This window comes from Strongylocentrotus purpuratus, unplaced genomic scaffold, assembly GCF_000002235.5.
Source record: "Strongylocentrotus purpuratus isolate Spur 01 unplaced genomic scaffold, Spur_5.0 spur5_scaffold_18, whole genome shotgun sequence".
In the NCBI taxonomy this organism is placed as follows: Eukaryota; Metazoa; Echinodermata; class Echinoidea; order Camarodonta; family Strongylocentrotidae; genus Strongylocentrotus; species Strongylocentrotus purpuratus.
Window position 1 is genome coordinate 19,524,423 of NW_022145603.1, and position 20,606 is coordinate 19,545,028.

Below are 20,606 nucleotides of genomic sequence, written 5' to 3' on the forward strand. Positions count from 1 at the left end.
ATTTGTGAGTGTCGGTTTTATTAGCTAAATCTATATACTTAGATGGACAAAAGTGTACCAAACAAATGTGCAATGACATATTAGTACATACACTTAGTACATACATAGATCCTTTTTTGTAAAAATCACATATAAAAAAGGAGATCGTCCAGTTCAAGTAGACGTACCTTCAGCGATATTGCACATTTATAAAGAAAGAAAATAAATACGTTGGGGCTGTAAACAGTTGTGAGATTTAACTATAGAGGAAACAAGACAAACCATTTTTCTTCTACCAAGTTGTTGAAATGTAGTTAAAAGGGAATAGTTTTCAAAAGAATGCAAACATTCTGCACAAGGTAGAAAAATGTTTCGGGCTTTTTTCAATTGGGACACAAAAAAGCTGGTTATGTCACATGAGTGATATGTGTATGTTTGCAAATAAATTTCCATACACATTCCTACACATGCATGGATTTTCTCTTTCATTTCTTCTCCCATTTATGTTCCTTTTTTGTTGCTTGTTCCTTTTCTTGATAAAACAATTTGCAAAAACTTTAACAAAGTCATACAAAGACAATACCAATAGCATCGTGCGTAACCTATTGATATTTACAAAGGTGACAATGAAGTATTACACAATCGAATAATGATGTACAGGCAACGCAACAGGGTTTTGGAATAGCCCTTTCAGTTGGTTTCTTGAAAGTCTTCGCAATCGGGTTTCATGCAATACTCGGGATATATCCATCCAGTTATCTGAGAACGTTTCTGGGATGGGTACATAATACTGTATAAACTGACAACTTTACTATTCAATTTAAATCTAGCCGCCCTCACATCATTTATGTAAAATTTCTATAATTATATGTAATGTGTATAAAAAAAGATAATTATGAAATAACAAAAGAGTATCATTCAGTTATGTACAATAATTACACATGATTGATTTCCCTCTTAATATTTTAGGCACAATATCATTTAGATTTAAACATTGATATAATGAATTAAAAACATATTTCACAATTAATGTGCAGTCTTGATTAATGTAAAATACAATAACAATAAAAACTTAGACTAATCACTGATTAAACTGCAATCTACAAATATTATATACACGAATCCTGTATTTTATATATGTTTTTGACCACAATAACATGATGCTTAAATCAATAATTATAACACAAATTCATTATTTTAAATATGATCACATTGCCTGGAAAAACATTTAATGTTGATCATACTAGTAGAAACAAAGATCAGTCTGTAAATACTTAAGTACAGCTAGGCTTTCAGGTCGTGATGAAATTTCTTTGGGTATAATAAATGTGTTTACTACAAGTACAAGATTAGTAAATCATTAACGATACAAGTTTGATCAAACTGCCTGCAAACTTATCATTTTGATAAAAAAAAAAACTAATCAGTCTGAAATAAATAAGCGCGTCCCTTCTTAATCTTCGAAGCATCTGTCTTTGGAAAAGCAAATAATGTATACATGACAAGTTTACAAAAATATATACCTTTAAAGCAAAAGTGATAAACGTGCTCATCGAACAGTAAAATGAAGCCATTACATCGAATATTGCTAAAATTATGCTGTTATATTTGGTTCAAACGGTGATCCAAGACTAATTAATACTCTGAAAAAATGTTTTATCCTTAATATTATATCACGATTTACTTTCATAACATGCTCTTCACTTTGTTCATTTATAGAAGCAAACGGTGTTCCAAGACTGATGAATATTTAGAGAAATATATCATTTATATTTTATTAAGAGGTACTTTAATTTTTAATTGCAATTTAAACAAAAAACTGAAGGTATAGGATAAGGAATTGATTATTGTATATAACTAAATGACCGGTTTATCAAGTCATGTGTACTAGCACCAATGTAAAGTATTGATTTCATTTTTTATCCAAAATTTTCTATGACAACCAAATGAGCTCTCATTTTAGAATACATGCATGATATAAGTTACCAACTTTTTTAGCTTTTCAAAACTTAAACTTAGCATTCCGAAAAGTATAATAAATGATGTAATATAATCTTCCTTTATTATGATAAGAGAACATAAGCTCTGGGAGAATCTATTAAAAAAATTACACTGAACGTTTAAATTACAATAGAGATGCTGTCTGCCAAACATTTGTAGAGTTCTTGATAATCCGAGTAACATTCAAAGAGTTTGCTTTTCAGTAACCATGGTTATGGTCCAGGAAGTTATCAATAGTGTGATCTTAATTTTTTTTCTTCACAAAATCCATCTACTGCATGAAAAGCAAATCAGGAAGAATTTAAACCAGTTTCTACAAAATATATAATTCGACTGCAAGAATTTGAATTCATCCTCAACTTTTAGCCACAACTCTAATCTTAAAAATAAATATTTTTCTTTGCTCTCTACCTCTTTGTCTTTCATGATACGATCACAACGACTTTCAAAAATTCAACCTACGGCAATTTCAGTGGAATTATCTATCACCTTTTGAGACGTGAACACATCATAAAAAAACATACCACACAATCCGAGCAGAATATCCGTAGGCGATACAAGATACAATAAGGTACAGACAAACCTGTCTATAGCAACCGCCCAAGGGTAACACAAAAAGTGGCCTTTGTAGACATGTTTCTTTAGTACATGATTCAATGAGAAACCGTTTTCGAGGGAAACAACAAATGTTGCCTTTGTAGGCAGGTGGTCTTTGTAGACAGGTGGTCATTAAAGCAGGTTTGACTGTATTACAATTGCCCATGAGTTGACTTCTTGAAAGTTTTTGCGATCACATTGTTTGGGGTAAATGTTTTCAGTCACATTTATCGTGTTGTGTGAAGTCAGCGAAGAGGGCTCTTCCTCGGAGTAGGGTCTTGAAGGTGATGCCAGCCAGGATGGAGTAGAAATAGAGACTGATGATGATAGCCATTGCCATGGTTACCAAGACGAGGAGGCTGGGGAATGAGAGATGGTGTGTATCCCAGAGTGTAAACCAAATCACTGCAAGAAAAGTAAATGATTAACAGTCGAAATTAACTGGGAAGTTATAGAGGACATTAGAAAAAATCGATCCGTTTATGCAGTGATGATGATGGTGATGATGACGACGATGATGACAAGATTATAACAATGATGATGACAAAGATGACAATAGAAATAGAAAATAATCAGTCACGTTCATGGTAACCAACACTAGTAGACTGGGGAAGGAGAGATGATCTGAATTCCCACAGGGAAAACCAAATCACAGGTAAGAGAGTTTACGGATAACATGGAAATTAGATAGAGGATATGATCTAAAAGGGACATTCAAGTTAAATTATAACTTTATGATTATCAATAATTCAGCGTCACTTGAAACTGAAAGGAGAAAAGCGTAATAAATGTTACCTATAAAACGAAAATTAGATAGCAGAGGGCGTGATCTAAAATGGACATTCAAGTTAAATTATAACTCCATGATTATCAATAGTTTAGCGTCGCTTGAAACTGGAAGGGGAAAATAACTAATATTGGATATTTAATTATAGACTTACATAATAGTTACTAACATATCACTGTGCCCCTTGACGTCTCTCATCTCTGCATGACTGACTTAGTATTCCATAAATTACATTAAATTGTGGTTCACAGTCCAGAGACTTATCCACTGGTAATCGCTCTTTTTGCAAAGCTTCTGCTAAACTTTGAAACAAACTACCTTTACATGTCAAAAACTGTCAGATTGTCAATCAATTAAAAACTTCAAAACTTGTCTTACGACTCTTTTATTCAAATTTGCTTTTGACGATTAACTTATTCTATTTATATCGATGTATATTTCATATGTATTGTAAGTTGTAGGTTTATTTGTAATGTTTTGTTTTGTTTGATATGAAATTGCTTATCATTGTATTTTGTTTGTTATAGCGCTTAGAGACTTCCGTGGTAAGCACTTTATAAGCACCGTTTTTATAACTGTAATTATTATTATTGCTTGACCACAACTCCTCGAATGTTATGATTCTTACCTGTGACTTGAAGCGAGAGATATAAGACCTCAGCTAACAGGGTCCATCTAATGATATAACGACTCAGAGACTTCACTGAACTCCAAAACAACAAGGCAAGACCTAAAAGCAACGATACAAATAATCCAAAATATCACTTTAATGAAGTTATTGCATCGAAAGGCAAAGATATAGAATAGCACTTTAATTTCTAGAATACATCTACACATGTATATTGCTAGCATTCCATGATAACATTCAAAAAATATTTTGAATAAGTTCTGAACAGATATATTAATGCATTGTGAATAGAAAGGGCATATTGAGATAGAAATGAGAATGGTAGACGTTGAATAAAAAGTGACAGTACTCTAAAAACTACTAGAGAAAAGAGATAAGGAGAGAGAGAGAGAGAAATAGAGTGTGTGTGTGTGTGTTATATAGACTCGAAGAGAAATAGATAGAGGGAGAGGGAGAGAGAGAGAGAGCCGAATGTAATGTCTTTTGGCAAATCTGAACAATCTTAGAATTTGGGGGAGAGGAGTGGGGTGGGCGGATGGGTGTGATAGGTGAGAGAGGGGGGGGGTGGAACTGGCCCCTTCCCTGGATTAAAGAGATACTCACAGATGATTGCAGCTCCAAAAAGCCTGAGTGGTAGAACTGCATCATTGCCACACTCACTGGAGAATAACATGTTAAAGATGGTTACGGGAAAGAAAATACACTGGAAAAGAAAAAAGGAAGAACAAAAAAAACAAAGGGTATTTTTCACGAAATCCAGGCTCGCACTAAACTACACGTTTGGCGATAGGCCTATCCCATTGCCAGGCGTTTTAATTTCAATGAAGGACCACACAAAGTCTATTACTGTCTTAATGATAATATAGACGTAAATATACATGTACGTACATGGTTCACATGAATCTAAAATTGCTTGCAATTACCGCCATCCTTTCATCTCATGTCGTTAGCTTGAAGTCATTAACGTCATAACCCTAATCATAATCACAACCCCAAGCTAATGATTTTTCTCATCCTTTTCTAATCATTTTCTACCTAAGACAATGACAATAGCCGTGTGCGTCAACTATTTAAGTGTATGAACTTTACAATGATTATTACATCATTAAAACAAGATTTATAAAAAGGAATACAAATCTCCGGGGTATTGCAATGTCCCTTTAATGGGTTATCCGAGTGCTTTTACGTTCGCGCTCATTAAGGCACATATTAGGGACTTTAGATTGAGTGGACGAGAACACGACGAACGCCGACTGATCATGCGTGTCAACGTACTCAACTGCCCATGTTGCCTACAATTAGAAATCTTTTAGATTGCACTCGACGATATAAATGCATGCAGGAAGTAACACTATGAACATGACGGATAAAGAAAGAGGACAAAATATACAGTTCCTCATTCTACCCTCAACAATTGCTGTGGTAGACAAAAGAACATCCCTTCACTGCTATTACGTAAAAATGTGTAGAACAGGTGAATATGCACGTGACACCTGTTCTACACATTTTTAAATAATAGCAGGGAAGGGATGTTCCTTTGTCTACCTGAGGAACTGTATATTTTATGTGCACGCGGCATATACCATGGACCGTACTAGATTTAGGATAATCAAGGTTGACGCATCCTCGATCGCCGACTGTATAGTATAGTATAGTATAGTAGTATAGTATTTATTTTCCGTTTTAAAAACAAACATATAATACAAGTATATACATAGTGTAAATAAAACGGCTGGATAGCCCATATTCAGCTGTGCCAGGCACGACACTGCTGGTCTTCCATGGGGTCCAGGAATCATATACATAAATATAAAATATGACGTACAATTATTTACTAAATTAAAGGGTATAAGAAAAGGTACAATACACAGTTATAAATGCTTAAACTCTACAAAATGGTAGTTGTGTGAAAGGACTACGAAAGTCTGAGACGCCGTGACGCATGCGCAGTGCTTTAAAATGACGTCACACGTTGCAGTCAAAGCTGTCGACGTGCAAATCTAAAAGTCCCTAATAAGAAACACGAAAGCAACTACTTAACGATATCAAGGTAAGACAAATTCAGTAGCCTTGTGTGTCACCTATTTACATGTATGAACAGTACAATGATTATTATTACATCATTATTACATCATAATTGTTGTTATAAAAGCAATGTAAACTTCTAGGGTATTGCAATTGCCCTTAAATTTCTCGAGAGTCCTTGCGTTCATGCTCGATCACAACTGCTTTCGAAAATCAACCCAAGACAATTTCAATGGATTTGTGTGTCACCTATTGAAATGCGCGAACATGACAATCGGGGACCCGTTTCACAAAGCCTTTTTTCAATGACAAATGACTAAAATCAGTGACAAATCTGCTGATAACCAATCAGAAGCAAGGATTTCAGTAGCTTATAACACAACTTGTCATATGTCGCTGATGACAAGTTTTGTGAAACGCCCCCCCCCCAGGTATTACGTAAACCGAACGTGACTTCTATGGGGATATACGGATATACGATAGGGTAGTGACATTGCCTTCAAATTGAATTCTCGAGAGGCCTTGCGTCCGTGCTCATTAAGGCACGTAAGGTAGCTGTGTCAACTGTAACAAAATGCACGTATAATTATGTATGGTTTGCTAATCATCCTATTGTACTACCAACACTATGAATATGACGGACAAAAAAAGAGGACAAAATATACAGTTCCTCATTCTACCCTCAACAATTGCTGTGGTAGACAATGGAACATCCCTTCACTGCTATTTTGTAAAAATGTGTAGAACAGGTGTCACATGAAAATTCACCTGTTCTACTTATTTTTACATAATAGCAGTGAAGGGATGTTCCTTTGTCTAACACAGCAATTGTTGAGGGTACAATGAGGAGCTGTATCTTTTGTCCTCTTTCTTTGTCCGTCATATTCATAGTGGCTTAGTGCAAAGATCTCCTCGGTTCTACCGAATCCGAGATATCAACAATTGGTTTTTCCCGATCAATTCAATCAATTTGCAATTCAAATTCACCTTTCGAACATCCATTTTGACGTGAACCACGTACGTTCACCTTATATGTGAGTCATCAATCAAACATTCCATTCGGTCGTTCAATTTGTCTCGCCGTACATCCAATTTCATTTTGCGCTCATAAATATTCAACTTGAAAGTCCGGCGGCTCTGATATATGAGGATTCGCAGCATTTACCGCAGCTGGCGTATGTGAGCTCAAACTTGCGAATCTAAAACAAAAAAATGCCCGCCCCTCCCCCCACCCCCCCCCCCCCACTCCGAAAAGAGGAAAGTCAAGTAATGTTCTTTGGCTAAAGGTACACGACATTGAGTGCATTTAACTGTGTGCTTACGAATTCGCTCCATGGCGACATTCAATTCATTTTTGAGTGCACGTAAAATGGATCGGAAAATCTTTGGCATGCAGATTCGATACATTTCTTTTAGACGTGGAAGCAAAAGAGATTATGCTCCGACAACCATCGTACTAAAGTTCAATTCATCAAATATATTGTCAGAGTTGGGGTTGGGCATAATATTTTGCTCTGGGTTGAATTTATTGATTCGGTTCGTGTAGGATATTGACAAGATGGCATATTTTGTCTCCGGAGCATGACCGAGCATGTGCTACAAGTCAACCCTTTATTGATTTTTAAAGTTTATTTATATGTAGACGTCTGAATAAAAAATAAAAAATCAAAGCTAAATTTGAGATTAAAAAAGAATAGCCTTTATATCTTACCAGAAGAGATACTGATGTAAATACTACAGCTGTAGTCACTTGCCATAACCTGAATTAAAAAGAAAACACAAAATAGAAGAAACATTAGGACATGAATTATTCATGTCGTGCACGCTTGGTTATGTCATATACAATTATCACTTAAATTATTCATACCCTTACCGAGTTTAGTAACATTTTAAGTTTGCGAAAATGGATTTGTCCCAATTTATGTTTCACTTGGAAATTTAAATATTAAAGCTTACATCTATAAGTATTCAAGTCCACCTGTCATTTTTTAATTACAAAAAAAAAATGGAATGTACAAGGGTACTAATAATTTAGTTGTTATTGGGATCAACCTTTGGGGGGCAGAAAAAGTACAATTTACAAAAAAGAGAGCCAAAAACCCGGAAAATCATGTAATTTGAGCAAAATCTGAATTTTACGAGGGGGAACTGCCCAAAAGCATCCCCCATCAGTAAGCCAGCGACGGTATGGCTGAATAGAACACTGGTCTAGAATTGTGCACAAAGAGAACAGACCGGACCCCCTTCCACCGAGTCAAATGTCTGTTCTCAACGTACCCATTAAGTCATCTCTCCCCCTCTCTCTCATTTATCCCTCTCTCCCCTCTCCGTCTATCTCTGTCTGCCCCCCTCTCTCTCTCTCTCTCTTCCCCCAACTCTCTCTCTCCCTTTCTCTTTCTTTCTACTTCTCTTTATCTCAGTCTATCCTGTCACTATTTCCCTCTCTCTCTCTCTCTTCCTCTGTATCTCCCATCTGTGCACGTGTAACTTTTCATTCATTATTCTTTTCTTAAGATATATAACTCACATTACTTTTAAAATCACAGGAAATGAATGACAACATATTGTGGTTAATCTATTCATGCCTTAAAAGGAAATATAGTTAAATGAATAGACAATTTCTGAGTGAGAAGGTATTGTGGCTGATAAATTATTCAGGACTAAAGATTGTATTACACAACCGACGGATATAACCACAAAAAATATAACATATTATGGAGCCTCTGAAACCAGACCTTTCACACATAATGTCAACAACAATTCTATGTCGAAATATCAATGAATGTACTTTTTCTCCATTCTTTAAAGAGAATAATAAAGTAAACGTAATTTGTCATTCACTTATGGCATCATAAGTCACCGGGATGCACTCGTATGCTATATTACATGTCATCAATTAAGTAAATGAAGAAAAACAATTTCATTAATAAAAAAAAGGTGAATGCATAAAAACATATGAATAAGTTGATAAGAAAATGAATTAATAAAAAAGAATGAATACAAAATGAATAAAAAGAAATTAATAACAATGATTGAAAGAATAAAGACATACGAATTAAAAAATGTTCATTAGTACAAAGAAAAATTATTGATAAAAAAGTGAAAAATGAAAACAAATAATGAATTACAACAAATGAATGGATACAAATGATGAATAGAAACGAATTAATGAATGAATACAGGCAAATGAATGAATGAACAAAACAAATGAATCTAATTAAAAACTGTAATTCTTACCTTAATCCGGCCGGCATGTTCATAATATAATGATCATCACTGCCGAGAATTTGACTGATCTGGAAAAAGGAAATAAGGTATAAAGGTATTGGTGAAATGGCTTACCATAAAGCAAATTATCAACATCAAAAATATATACAAATCTCTGATCTGCAGAGATTTTGCAATTGTATTACAGTATATCACTAATTAAACATGAAATGGTTTGATTTTTGTAACCGTAATTTTGCTGTATAATACTTCTCTATCTCGCTCTCCCTCTTCTCTCTCTCTCTCCTCTCTCCTTCTCTATCTCTCTCTATCCATATATCTTATAACCTCCTCTCTCTTTCTCTTGTTCTCAGTCCCTCCCCCTCTCTCTATCTGTCCATATAGCTGGCTAACCCTCTTGCATCAAATCAAAAAACCTTTCTCTTTCTCGCTCTCTCTCTTTCTTTCTCTCTCTCTCTCTCTCTCTCTCTCTCAGTCTGTCTTGCACTATTCTTTGAATCTATGAGTTGTATCAGCCAATGGCCCATTAAATATTTCCCTCACTGAATTTCTGGACACGATCTCATACTTGTTTTTAAAAACGAAAATCATTATTCCACATGGTTGCACTCTAGTCATGCTCAATTATCTTTCTATTTTAGTATAAAATGTTCCTTGCATTCTCGTGATTACTCAGTAAACATGGCTTATTATCTTAATAGTCGCTCGTAATTCAGAAAATTACTCGTTAGTAATTGAATATATGAAAGGAAGAGGGAATTAAGTCCATCACAACAATTTTTAAGTTTTCAAAAAGAATCTCGATTTCTTCATAAGTTCAAGAGACAATTTATTTCAAATAATTTTCATGTATTTATTCCATTTTCCCGATCCCATTTAAACATTATTTTAAACAAATGATATATATATATATATAAACCTTTTAAGTGCCGCTCAAATAATATCCCGGTGCCATGTTTTTATTTATTTATTTATTCATGTCTTCTTTATAAAAAGCAGGGCGGTCCCATTCAAGCCGCAAGGCCTGCTTTACAAGGGAGCCCTGCTGTAACAAACAAATTACAATAAATCAAAAAATAAAAACGATATAAACAAACTATAAAACATTTCATACAAATAGGAAATTAGATGGAAATGGAAGAGGAGAGAGAGTAAACGAAAGAGAGAGAGAGAGAGAGAGAGAGAGGGTGGTAGGAATACTACAAAATTGTGAGCGATAAATCAACTCACTTGAGTTTCACGGACATTTCGTTTAAAAATGGGTAGTGAGGCGGAACATTTGGTAATGTTGTTTTTTCTCAAGGGATATTTTTCCCGATTGATTCAAGTTGATTTCTTAATTTAAGGGATGAATCCACTTCACAGTAGGTGGTAAAAGGGTGTTCATATTGGCAACCAAAGACCAGAAAGGGGTAATTATCCAAAACTATTTTAATAATGATAATAATAGTTCAGTTCTTGTATAGCGCATAATACGTTATGAAATAACATCTCTATGCGCTTCCAAAGAGCTTTGGACTTTATTACCCTAGCTTTAGCTCCGGCAGCCTTACCAGCGCACAGTGCATTTTAAGAAATAATCCTACCAGGTACCCATTTACCTCACCTGGGTTGAGTGTGGCAACTGTAGATCAATGTCTTGTCAAAGAACATTAGTGCCGCAATTCTTTCTTTAAATTGTTCATGTATTGTTTGTGACGATCTGCATACGTGGCAAGTCTGCAATCATATTGATGTACATCAATGATGTTTAATAAATACAATACAATACATATCGATCGGCACTCAAAGTGAATGAAAAGCAAAATACATAAAAAGCGAACTTTTTGATTTACTTGGACTCTTCTTCCTTTTTCTTTTTACCTTTGATAGCGGCACGGAGCCATCTTCACATTCACCTACTCCAAGTAGTTTCCTCGTCTTCAACCGACTCTGCAAGTCACCACTGCTCTGTTTCCTGGAGAAAGAGAAAGACATAAAGAGAGAGAGAGGGGGAGAGAGAAAGAGAGAGAGAGAGAGAAAGAGATACAAAGAGAGAGAGAGAGAGAGAGAGACAGATATTGATTCGAATTGAGTTTTTTCCTGCAATCATACAATCAGATTACATTTCAGAGGTACATATCCAAAATATAAAAAAAACTTTGAACGTGTACACTAATAATAGAAATGTTGAAATTAATACAAAATGTAACTGATAGCACACTACCAAGAATTATTCATAAAAAAATCTGCAGAAGAATCAAATTTTTTGAACGTCTGCACAATATAATAATTATAATAGAAATGTTGACATTAATACAAAATGTAACTGCTAGCACACTACCAATAAAAAAATCTGCAGAAGAAGTGCTAGATGCAGATAGATTACATAATTGAAAGTTGATAAATTTAGGCGGTAAATGATAATCGTGTGCATTCTTCATCTGGGGGGAGTCGAAACATTCTGTCAAAAATATATCACTCTGTTACGCACACTGCACATATAACCCTTGCCCTCGCACCCACTTACGCACATACATTACCCACACGCACTACAATAACCACGCACACCCACACTCTCCCTCACATACAGAAGCCCATATACCCCATACCATGCACCTCTGCCTCAAGAACCGTAGCCATACTGCCCTAGATCTAAGATAGATACATATCTATCAGTTCGATGGCCCTGCATGATTTGTCTTAATGAAATCAACCAGTGACAGTTCTTAATATACCGTCTGCCATTTTCTGTCGTTGCTATTTTTGACCTCCGTGTGATCATTACGCGGCGGGGCGTAGAGTAAATGCGCATAAATATCACAAGGTCAATTTCATATGTCTGTTGGTAGTAAGTGTGTTATCTCCGCAAGGCTGAGGATAGTAAGTGAGTTAGCCTTTGAAGGCTGGTAGTAAGATCTGTAAGTGAGTTATATCCTTCGAAGGTGATGCAATTGTGTGTCGCATGAAAGTAAGGGGCGACGCACTAAGGCACTGGGAGGATTGATATTAAATCAATTTGTGAGAGTCGAGGAAAGAGGCAACTAGGTGAAGAGAGAATGTAGGGAAGTGAGAGCAAGTGTAGCACATAGCTGCCCCCCCCCCCTCTGATAAATTGATATACACCTACAATATATATATTCATTTGTGATTGTTGTTCTGGTAGTTAAAAATGAAGATGAAAAATTAGTTTACCCAAATGATAATCGTAAACAAAATCAACAACAAAACAAACTGACAACATTTAAGTGATAGTTAAAATATAAACACTCACGGCACTATGGAGCGTACATGAACTTTGTGTTGTGGTAGTATGGTACACTAGGGGCTTGTTAAAATATGACGCGGTTAACCGCCGCGGTATCAGCTACGTCACATCTGACCGAGGCTTGAGGCTATCCTCTCCGCCTCTTCTCGGGTATTTTATAATTAATGTGCTTTCACTGAAAGAACAAGGCACTTCAAAGATACTATCTACGCATCTACTATCATTTGAAGAAAACGGTAAAACACATCGAGACGGCTCAGTACTGGATACTTGTTCATGAATGCAATCATTATTCAGTTATGCACTGGCGGTACATTCCATGGAAAACGAGACCAACTATTCCTTTTAAGAGGGCAAACAAAGGTAGCCATGAAGCACTTCCATCACTTTGGCAGTGATTATTCCAACATGCACAAAGTGGAACGTCTCCATGTATAATGTATACAAGCTCTGTGGACATTGTTGGGGTCATTTGTACTAACAAGTGCTATCTCTACATCTGAAGTGGCTTATATAACTGCATCTTATCTCAAGTGGGCATTGTGTAGACAAATGGAAATTGTGCTGGTAATCGCACATTATAAAACAATTACAATTATACAAACCAAGCAATGTTTCATTGACCCTTTAGTTTTTCGTCGAAGGCACTATTAAAGTAACCGCATGCTGTACATATTTTTTTCAAACCCTTTCAGGGAACTTTATTTCACATAATTTATCTACACTGTTCACAATAACATCTATCCATATACAATATAAACATTATCTTAGCATTTCAGTCAAAGCTTTTACCTGTTTTTCATGAACCTTTGTTTTAGTTTTAGAATCGAATGTGACATCAATATTGCTGTAAATATATAAATTCGTGCTAGGTTATAATTACATACTAGTGTTTTGTGAGATATTGGAAAGCATTGCCGGTAATATGTTCGTAATCGAAAGTGGACTGGTTGAATTAGGGTTTCTTTTGAATACTTTTAGTGTAAGTTTCAATATACATCACATCCTCACGAATACATACATCGGGTCAAATCGATTTGTCACTTACTTAACAAATTAAAAAAACTTGGTAAGGGTATGAATAATTTAGTTGTTACAAACAGTCTAGTGTTGCATTTATCATTTTAAAGATGAATCGGAGAATAGGTGAGGGAGATGGGAGATGGTGAGCGATGTATACTGGTAGAGGAGATTGCTAAATGTCAAAGGAAAACGGAATTTGCCCCTGTTTCCTCTGCTTTAAATGAAAAAGAAACGACTTTTTCCTTTGCTGGAATTGCTCCCCAGACGGTTGTATGTAGGTCCTCGGTTGGATGTCAGAGCGTAGCAAAATGTGTGTTTGATGGATTGGGGAAGCGTGGACGTTGACAGGCAAAACCCATAGCGAACAGAATCACGGGGGTATATATACTTAGTAAGACTAGAGGACGATGAAAGGTTTCGTGGACAGGGGGCCTGATGTCAATCAAGGAAAGGTGAGGGGTAGAGTAAGGTTCATGTCAGGGGAAGGGTGAGCCTCGTTCAGATATAACGCGCAAGCCATTTGTTAAATGTTCTTTTTTTGTGATGACGTAAAGTGTAAAGCGCGTCACATTTCTGTATGTATTGAATAATAATCTGGATATTATATTACAGCGCTTGATACGAAATACCAACTCTAAGCGCTTTACATATATTATTACCCCCGACATCGGATTCATCTACGCACAATGTGCACTATCTCCACTCCATGGGGAGTATTCCTACCATATAGTCACCGTGAGGGAATATGGCAATTACCAACACAAATAATTTCGTCATTCGACCAGGTCCCCATTTCTCTCCTGGGTACGGAGTGACAAAGGAAGATTAATGCCAGCGCAGAGCTCGCACATTCGTCATCATCCGAAATAGAAGTCGAGGAAAAAGATGACGATAAGGGAATAAGATGAAAAAGAAGACGAAGAAGAAGAAGGGGAATGTTCAATATTAGTATTACCCAGTGTAGCCTTATCATTATTAATAGCCCTAGTATATACTGTTCTTTTCGAGGGCCCTGCAATCATAATAGTATTTTGAAATATAACAAGATATAGGATGTTATTTAAACATATTTTGATTAATGAATTGGCTTTCTTTCTTTAAAGCTTATCTGCCGTAGTTTACAGGAGGGATTAGACCGCTCTGCAAGGTCACTGGACAGGTGGTTATCTCATCAACTCAGCTCTCAGTTAACATAAGAAAAAGAGGATCATGGGGGACCAATGGTCATCGATTAGGCATTGTTTGTTATATAGAGGGCACAAGTAGCTACCAGTAGTGCAGTGGGCCTTTAAATTGTTCATATATTGTTTGTGCCGATCTGCATACGTGGCAAGCGTGCAATCATATCACTCATCACTCGTAGTGACTGAAATGCGACAAACAAAATACAAACACTGTCATTAATCTACTTATCCATTACAATTAATATGTTCTCAGTATCAATCAATCCTTTCGATTGAAAATTATTCTCGCACGATCGAAAAGACTCACAGAATCAAACTACATGTATCTTCTATAGCAATGTCGAGAGTATTTTTCGTCTCCTTTTGAAATCTGCGAACATTTCAATGCGGTGTTATACAGAATGATATCTATGGAAATTAATGTACAATGCAACATTGACATTACTCTCTTATTAAACACTAATTAATTTCCCGAAAGTCTTTGCGTTTGGGGTGATTGAAAATGATGATTATAAACTTACCCGTATGTCGATTCAGGCTGTAGGTCTCTGTGTAAATTTTTCCTTGTCTGATTCATAGCGAAGTATTTCACTTAAAACAATTCCTCAGTTCTAAAGTTAATGATGGCAACACCAAGATTATCAAATGTCCAGCTGCAAGATCCACAGTGACCACTCATAGATGTTCATGTACTGTTGCCGAGTGGTCATTAAGGCACTGGTATGTGGAGGAGCGGGTGGTAATGACTAATTACTGAATTAACGAGCAGCCAGAAGATGCAAGAGGCAGATATGTACTATTTAATCCTAACGCTTGAATTGGTTAAGCACGGACCCAGTTACTCGCAGGTCTGAAAGGTTGTAGTAGGAATCCTCTGTCTCGTCGTAAAAAAAGGATGATACTGTACGTGTGTGGAGAGGAGAGGAAGGGGAGGGGAGGGGGTGGTAGACACCCTACTGATACTAGAAACGGGGCACGTATAGCTATTGATTCTTGCGGGGGAAAATCGATGACATTTGAATTGGAGATTAGATGCTGCCCTTGTTTTCCTAACATTGGGAGGAATTTTGCTGCTACATACCATGCATCCAAAGATCATGCTAGGAACAAAGCCCTGTGGTATTGCAAGTAGGATGAATAAAATATGATATCGATAAAAGCCTAATACCAAAGCAGTGAGCCGCAATTACGCAACTGATCTCTTAATCGTCGTTGTTTATAATCTTCCTTGTCTCTCCTCTATCCGCCTTTCTCTCAATTTCTCTGCCTCCTTCTCTCCATCTTTTTCTCTCCCATCCTTTCTCTCTCTTCCTCCCTCTATCTATCGACCTATGCATCTTTATCTATCCATTTATATATTTATCCATCTCTGTCTGTTTCTTTGTCTCGCTCTCTCAAACCCTCTACTCCCTTTCCATATTCGAACATGTCCTTTTCTCTCGCTCTCTCTCTCTCTTTACCTCTCTTTGCTGTTAATTTTTGTATTACTGCCTCTCTTTCTTTTTTGTTTTGTTCTTTTCTCCCTCTTTGCTCACCCCCTCTCTTTAGAGACTCTCTCTCACTGGCAGTCACGATCTTACCAAAATATTATCTCAACATTATCTCCGTCTTTCTTTCTCTCTTTCTCTCACTATTAGCTAGCTCTCTCTCTCTCTCTCTCTCTCTATTGTTTCTCTATACTGCTTCATCTTACAATAATAGCTACATCGCGGACAGCACTCGACAGGTAATACGGCTCCCACATTCCAATTAAACAATTTCGCGATAACTCGTCCTTACGAATCCGAGACGAAAACAAAATTATTAAGATCATCCGTTTCCATGGCAATCAGACAACGTACAAGAAGTTTTTTCCACCCACTTATTACAATTAATCCAGATGAGGATAAGCATGTATAAATCCAAGAAAGATATGATTCCAACCTCATCTCACACGCACCATCGTTATCAATAATACACGCCAGATGCATGCCCGTAACTGCAAAGCGATTCCTAGCTCCCATCGAATTAACATAGAGGTTTATGTACACAGGCTCCAGCGCGCACGCATGGTTAGATGGAACGGCAACTTGACGACATTGCATGGCATTAAGAATAAGAAAATTAATAACAGGGGAAGCGGTTGCTACGGCCCTCTCGAAAGGCTTCGAGAGTTTTTTTCCTAATGGCTGCAAAAGGCTGACGGCGACATAAATCTCTGGGGGAGGGGTGGGGAAATCTTCTACAATGTCATGTAACACGTACGATCGATAATTATTGTCAGGATATTTCATCAAGGGCAGTTCGAATAACCTGTTGTATTCCAGGGAGGATCCTTCTTCGTATTACGTAACATGCCATTGCAATACGTCTTGTTCGCACTGTTCAAAAGGTGTCGTACGAGTCTTATAAAATTGCTCTAGGTTGATTTTTGAAAGACTGTGCGATCTTGTTATATTCGTTATTCTGTTCCAAGGGCACCAGTAATTTCCTTACTACCTTTAGGCCTAAATATAAATAATTTCTTCGATTATGTGAGAATAAAAAGGCAAAATTGGTGCCCGCCGATCATGACAAAACTATTTTTGGAAATGAAAGGCTGCTATAGTTTATAAGCTGATGCCCTTTCTGGTCTGTTGGTTTGGTAAGGCTGGTTGCCATGTGTCACACGGTTGACATGCATGGTTACAATGCCATTTTAAATCAAATTTACCTCCACAAGCCAGCCCCTTGATAGAGCACTTAATGGCATGTTGTCAAGCTGTTTGGACGCATGTATGCTGCAACAACATGTTATTAGCGTAGGAGGTGAAGGGGGTGGGGGAGGGGCTTGCGAGTTTCGACATCATTCGGGCAACTGGGGCAACCTATTCGGACAAACACCACTTCATATATAGGCAATAAGTTGTTTAATTGTATTTTTTGTTGTTCTCGTTCATGTATGTATTATGCTACGGTCACAAAGGTTCGTACGAAGGATAATTTCGTACGAATCTCCCTGTTTTTCCATTGTCTGAAAATCGTTCGTACGGCGTTCGTAGCAGTTCGTAATGGCATTTGTGACCGAGGCTTTACGCATGTTCCTTTTTTGGACATAATTAGACTTTCCTAAAAAAATAAATGTTTCAATTTTCGTTCGGTCGATATGCTCCCTTGCAAAATTTAGAATTTAGAAAGTTGGTATTCGGATAACCAGCACAAGCCCCACTGGTGAAATGTGCCCATGAAACAGGCATACAACATACATCTTTTGCTCCTTTCTTTCATTTCTCCAAATATCAGTTGAAAATTGCAGGCACTTGATATCATTAAATGAATTCTAAACAAAATGATTTCACTATTTCGCTATAAATATCGGATACCCGTGACAATGATCATAAAATATCGCTTTGTTTATTTAATGCCCCGGGAAAATGTGTGTTTTGTTTCCTTTCGACAGACAAACAAACATTGCACTCACAAAGGGGATAATGACCATATTCCCAGAACGTTTCAATCAGGAAACAGGAAACAGCACTAAGCGTCGTAAACAAAATCGCCTGTTAATTGATAAAGTGAAGTGTCATTAACAAACAGGATATAAAACGCCATTAAAAGACTATGAGAGATCTCACTCATGCAATACAGCTTTATACAGCTGCCATTCAATTTAACACAGTTGTTGTCAGCGATGTCTGTAACGGAATAATAAGCACATATTAGGTGCGTCGTGCAAAAAAAGTTGTGTAGAAAAAGTGAAGAAAACACGTTCATGGAAGTAGGCTACATTATGTTTTTAGACAAAGTGAAGTTCTGGCCCTGTCTTAAAGAACAGTTGCAATTATTTCCACTTAATTGCGATTGATATTATAATCGCAACTATATATGTAAATACGAGAGAGGAGAATGTAAACTTGCGATTGATTAGAGGACTTGCGATTGATTCGGATCGATCGCAATTCTGTATAAAACGGGGCCCAGGTAACATGCATAAGACCTTTAGTTGTAGAAGTATATAACTATTCTTCATCACCTGCCGGAAGCAGACATGTTTGGTGTCATTAATCTTTGGTAGAATTGTACAAATATTCTATACTGACTTTTTCATAACATTCTTCCCCCGCTAACTTTCAGTGACAGGAGATTTTGGAATGTTATTACTTTTCCCAGGTTCCAAAATAGAATATTCTGCAAAAATTCTCCATTTTGTGCGATGGCTCAGTGGTAGAGCAGTGGTCTCGCAATTTGGAGGTCCCGGGTTCAAATTCAAGTCGATCCGCTCATGCAATTCGGTAAGGCATGATCACCATTACCAAATCCCCTCGAAGAGGACTTAAAGCCGTGAGTTTCCTGGCTTCTGACTTACAAGCAAACACGTGCTCTCTTACCAGTCATTTGAAACAATCATCAATTAATAAAATAAAAAATAAAATGAAATCTTGCTTTAATTTTTTTGTTAATCTTTAAAAAAGAAATAACAATTTCAATTTCTGTAATGTGTTATAGACTCTTAGTATTGGAAGGCAATAGAATCAAGATACAATGCCAATGAAATTTGATAATGAATACCAAAAATAAAACAATTGGTTTCCTCGAAACTTCCCCTTTAACTACTTAACCACAATACAGCTCTACACACTCCTACTCAGTTATAGCTAATCAATTATGTATGGTTTCCTATCTCTTCAGCTTTGAGCGAGAAGGGCGTTAACTCATATACTTTAATACATAGTTAACTGCCCTTTTGGCTCTGAACAGGCCATCTCATCGTTAATATTAATGCCCTAAAGCTCTTGGTTTCCTGGGATGATAAAGGAGCTTCGAGAGGAATCGAAAGTAATCTATTTCCTTGTCCCTTCTAACCACGAAGCAAGTGAGTAGACTAGAAATATGCAGACCCTAATTGCTGATTGGTGTCTTGTCAAGCCTTTCTGGGCATGTAGAAAGAACAATTCATATTATTAATGGCTTGGAATAGAGTAATCCAGCCGTTTTCTTTTTAAATAATAATGATATGACAATAATATATATGAGATTTGTAAGGGGTCGAATCCACTTGAAATCAAATGCTCACCGCGCGTTTGTGAAATAAATACAAAAAAGAGAGATCACATAAATATTCTATTTTTTTGTTGTTTTGTTATAATCGATAAATAATTTTGATATTTATCATTTTTGGGGTATGTTTATTTGTATGTATATAAGTTTTTTTGTACGAAAAATGTTGGTGTGAGGTTGGTAATGCTTGATCTGCCTGCATCCTTTGACATTATTGATCACCAGATTCTGGTTGATCGCTTAGGTAACACCTTCGGTATCAAAGGTTGAGCCCTCCAGTGGACAGTTTCATACCTTCCCAACCGCACCTGTTGGATGTGTGTTCATCATTAACATTGGCGTTCCGCAGGGATCTGTGATTGGACCCTTCTTGTTCACTATGTACACTAGTCTACTTGGAAATCTTTCTAGAGCTGAAAACGGAAAGTCTCATTTTGTATACTGTTGATATACATTCAGATTTACCTTTAGTTTGACCCCATAGTGACCTTTCGAAAGGCTGAACTCACTTTTGCTGCACTTTCCAAATTTGTAGGTAATGTGCAGACATGGATGATTGTGCTCAAACAAAGAAAAAAAAAGGATTCTTGTTCTTGTCTCACAACATTATCTTCAACTAGTAGGTGAAATCGAGAAGGCTATCGGCAGTACTCTCATTTCCCCTCCGATCATGTAACTAATTTTGGTACAGTAACTTTTCCTGCTGATGGTAAGATGATCGCCCATTCTTCACATGTCTGCATATCGGCCAACTTCCACATCAGAAATATATGGAGTATCAAAGTGCTCAAATGCAGTTTCAGTTTCCCCGAGACAAAAATAAGATCCCACTTAATTGGTCGCTACGCTCCCTTTAACATACCAGCACAAAATATAGAGGACAGTAGCTTT

At 36.6% G+C, this 20,606-nt stretch overlaps 1 protein-coding gene across 5 annotated transcripts in view; it reads right to left on the reverse strand.

Moving 5' to 3' along the window:
• Positions 1–20,606, reverse strand: part of LOC755950 (tumor protein p53-inducible protein 11) — a 32,398-nt gene continuing 11,792 nt past the window's right edge. For 3 of the 5 annotated variants that reach the window (XM_030989388.1, XM_030989391.1, XM_030989392.1), the window contains exons 2-7: positions 11,109–11,202; positions 9,255–9,313; positions 7,729–7,777; positions 4,596–4,695; positions 3,993–4,094; positions 1–2,982 (exon numbers count right to left, since the gene is read on the reverse strand). In XM_030989388.1, coding sequence (XP_030845248.1) covers positions 2,795–2,982; positions 3,993–4,094; positions 4,596–4,695; positions 7,729–7,777; positions 9,255–9,313; positions 11,109–11,202 — 592 coding nt within the window. In that variant the 3' untranslated portion in view covers positions 1–2,794. Of the gene's footprint in view, positions 2,983–3,992; positions 4,095–4,595; positions 4,696–7,728; positions 7,778–9,254; positions 9,314–11,108; positions 11,203–15,220; positions 15,553–20,606 lie in introns of those variants that run through there. The other 2 variants (XM_030989389.1, XM_030989390.1) reach the window with 2 other exon arrangements.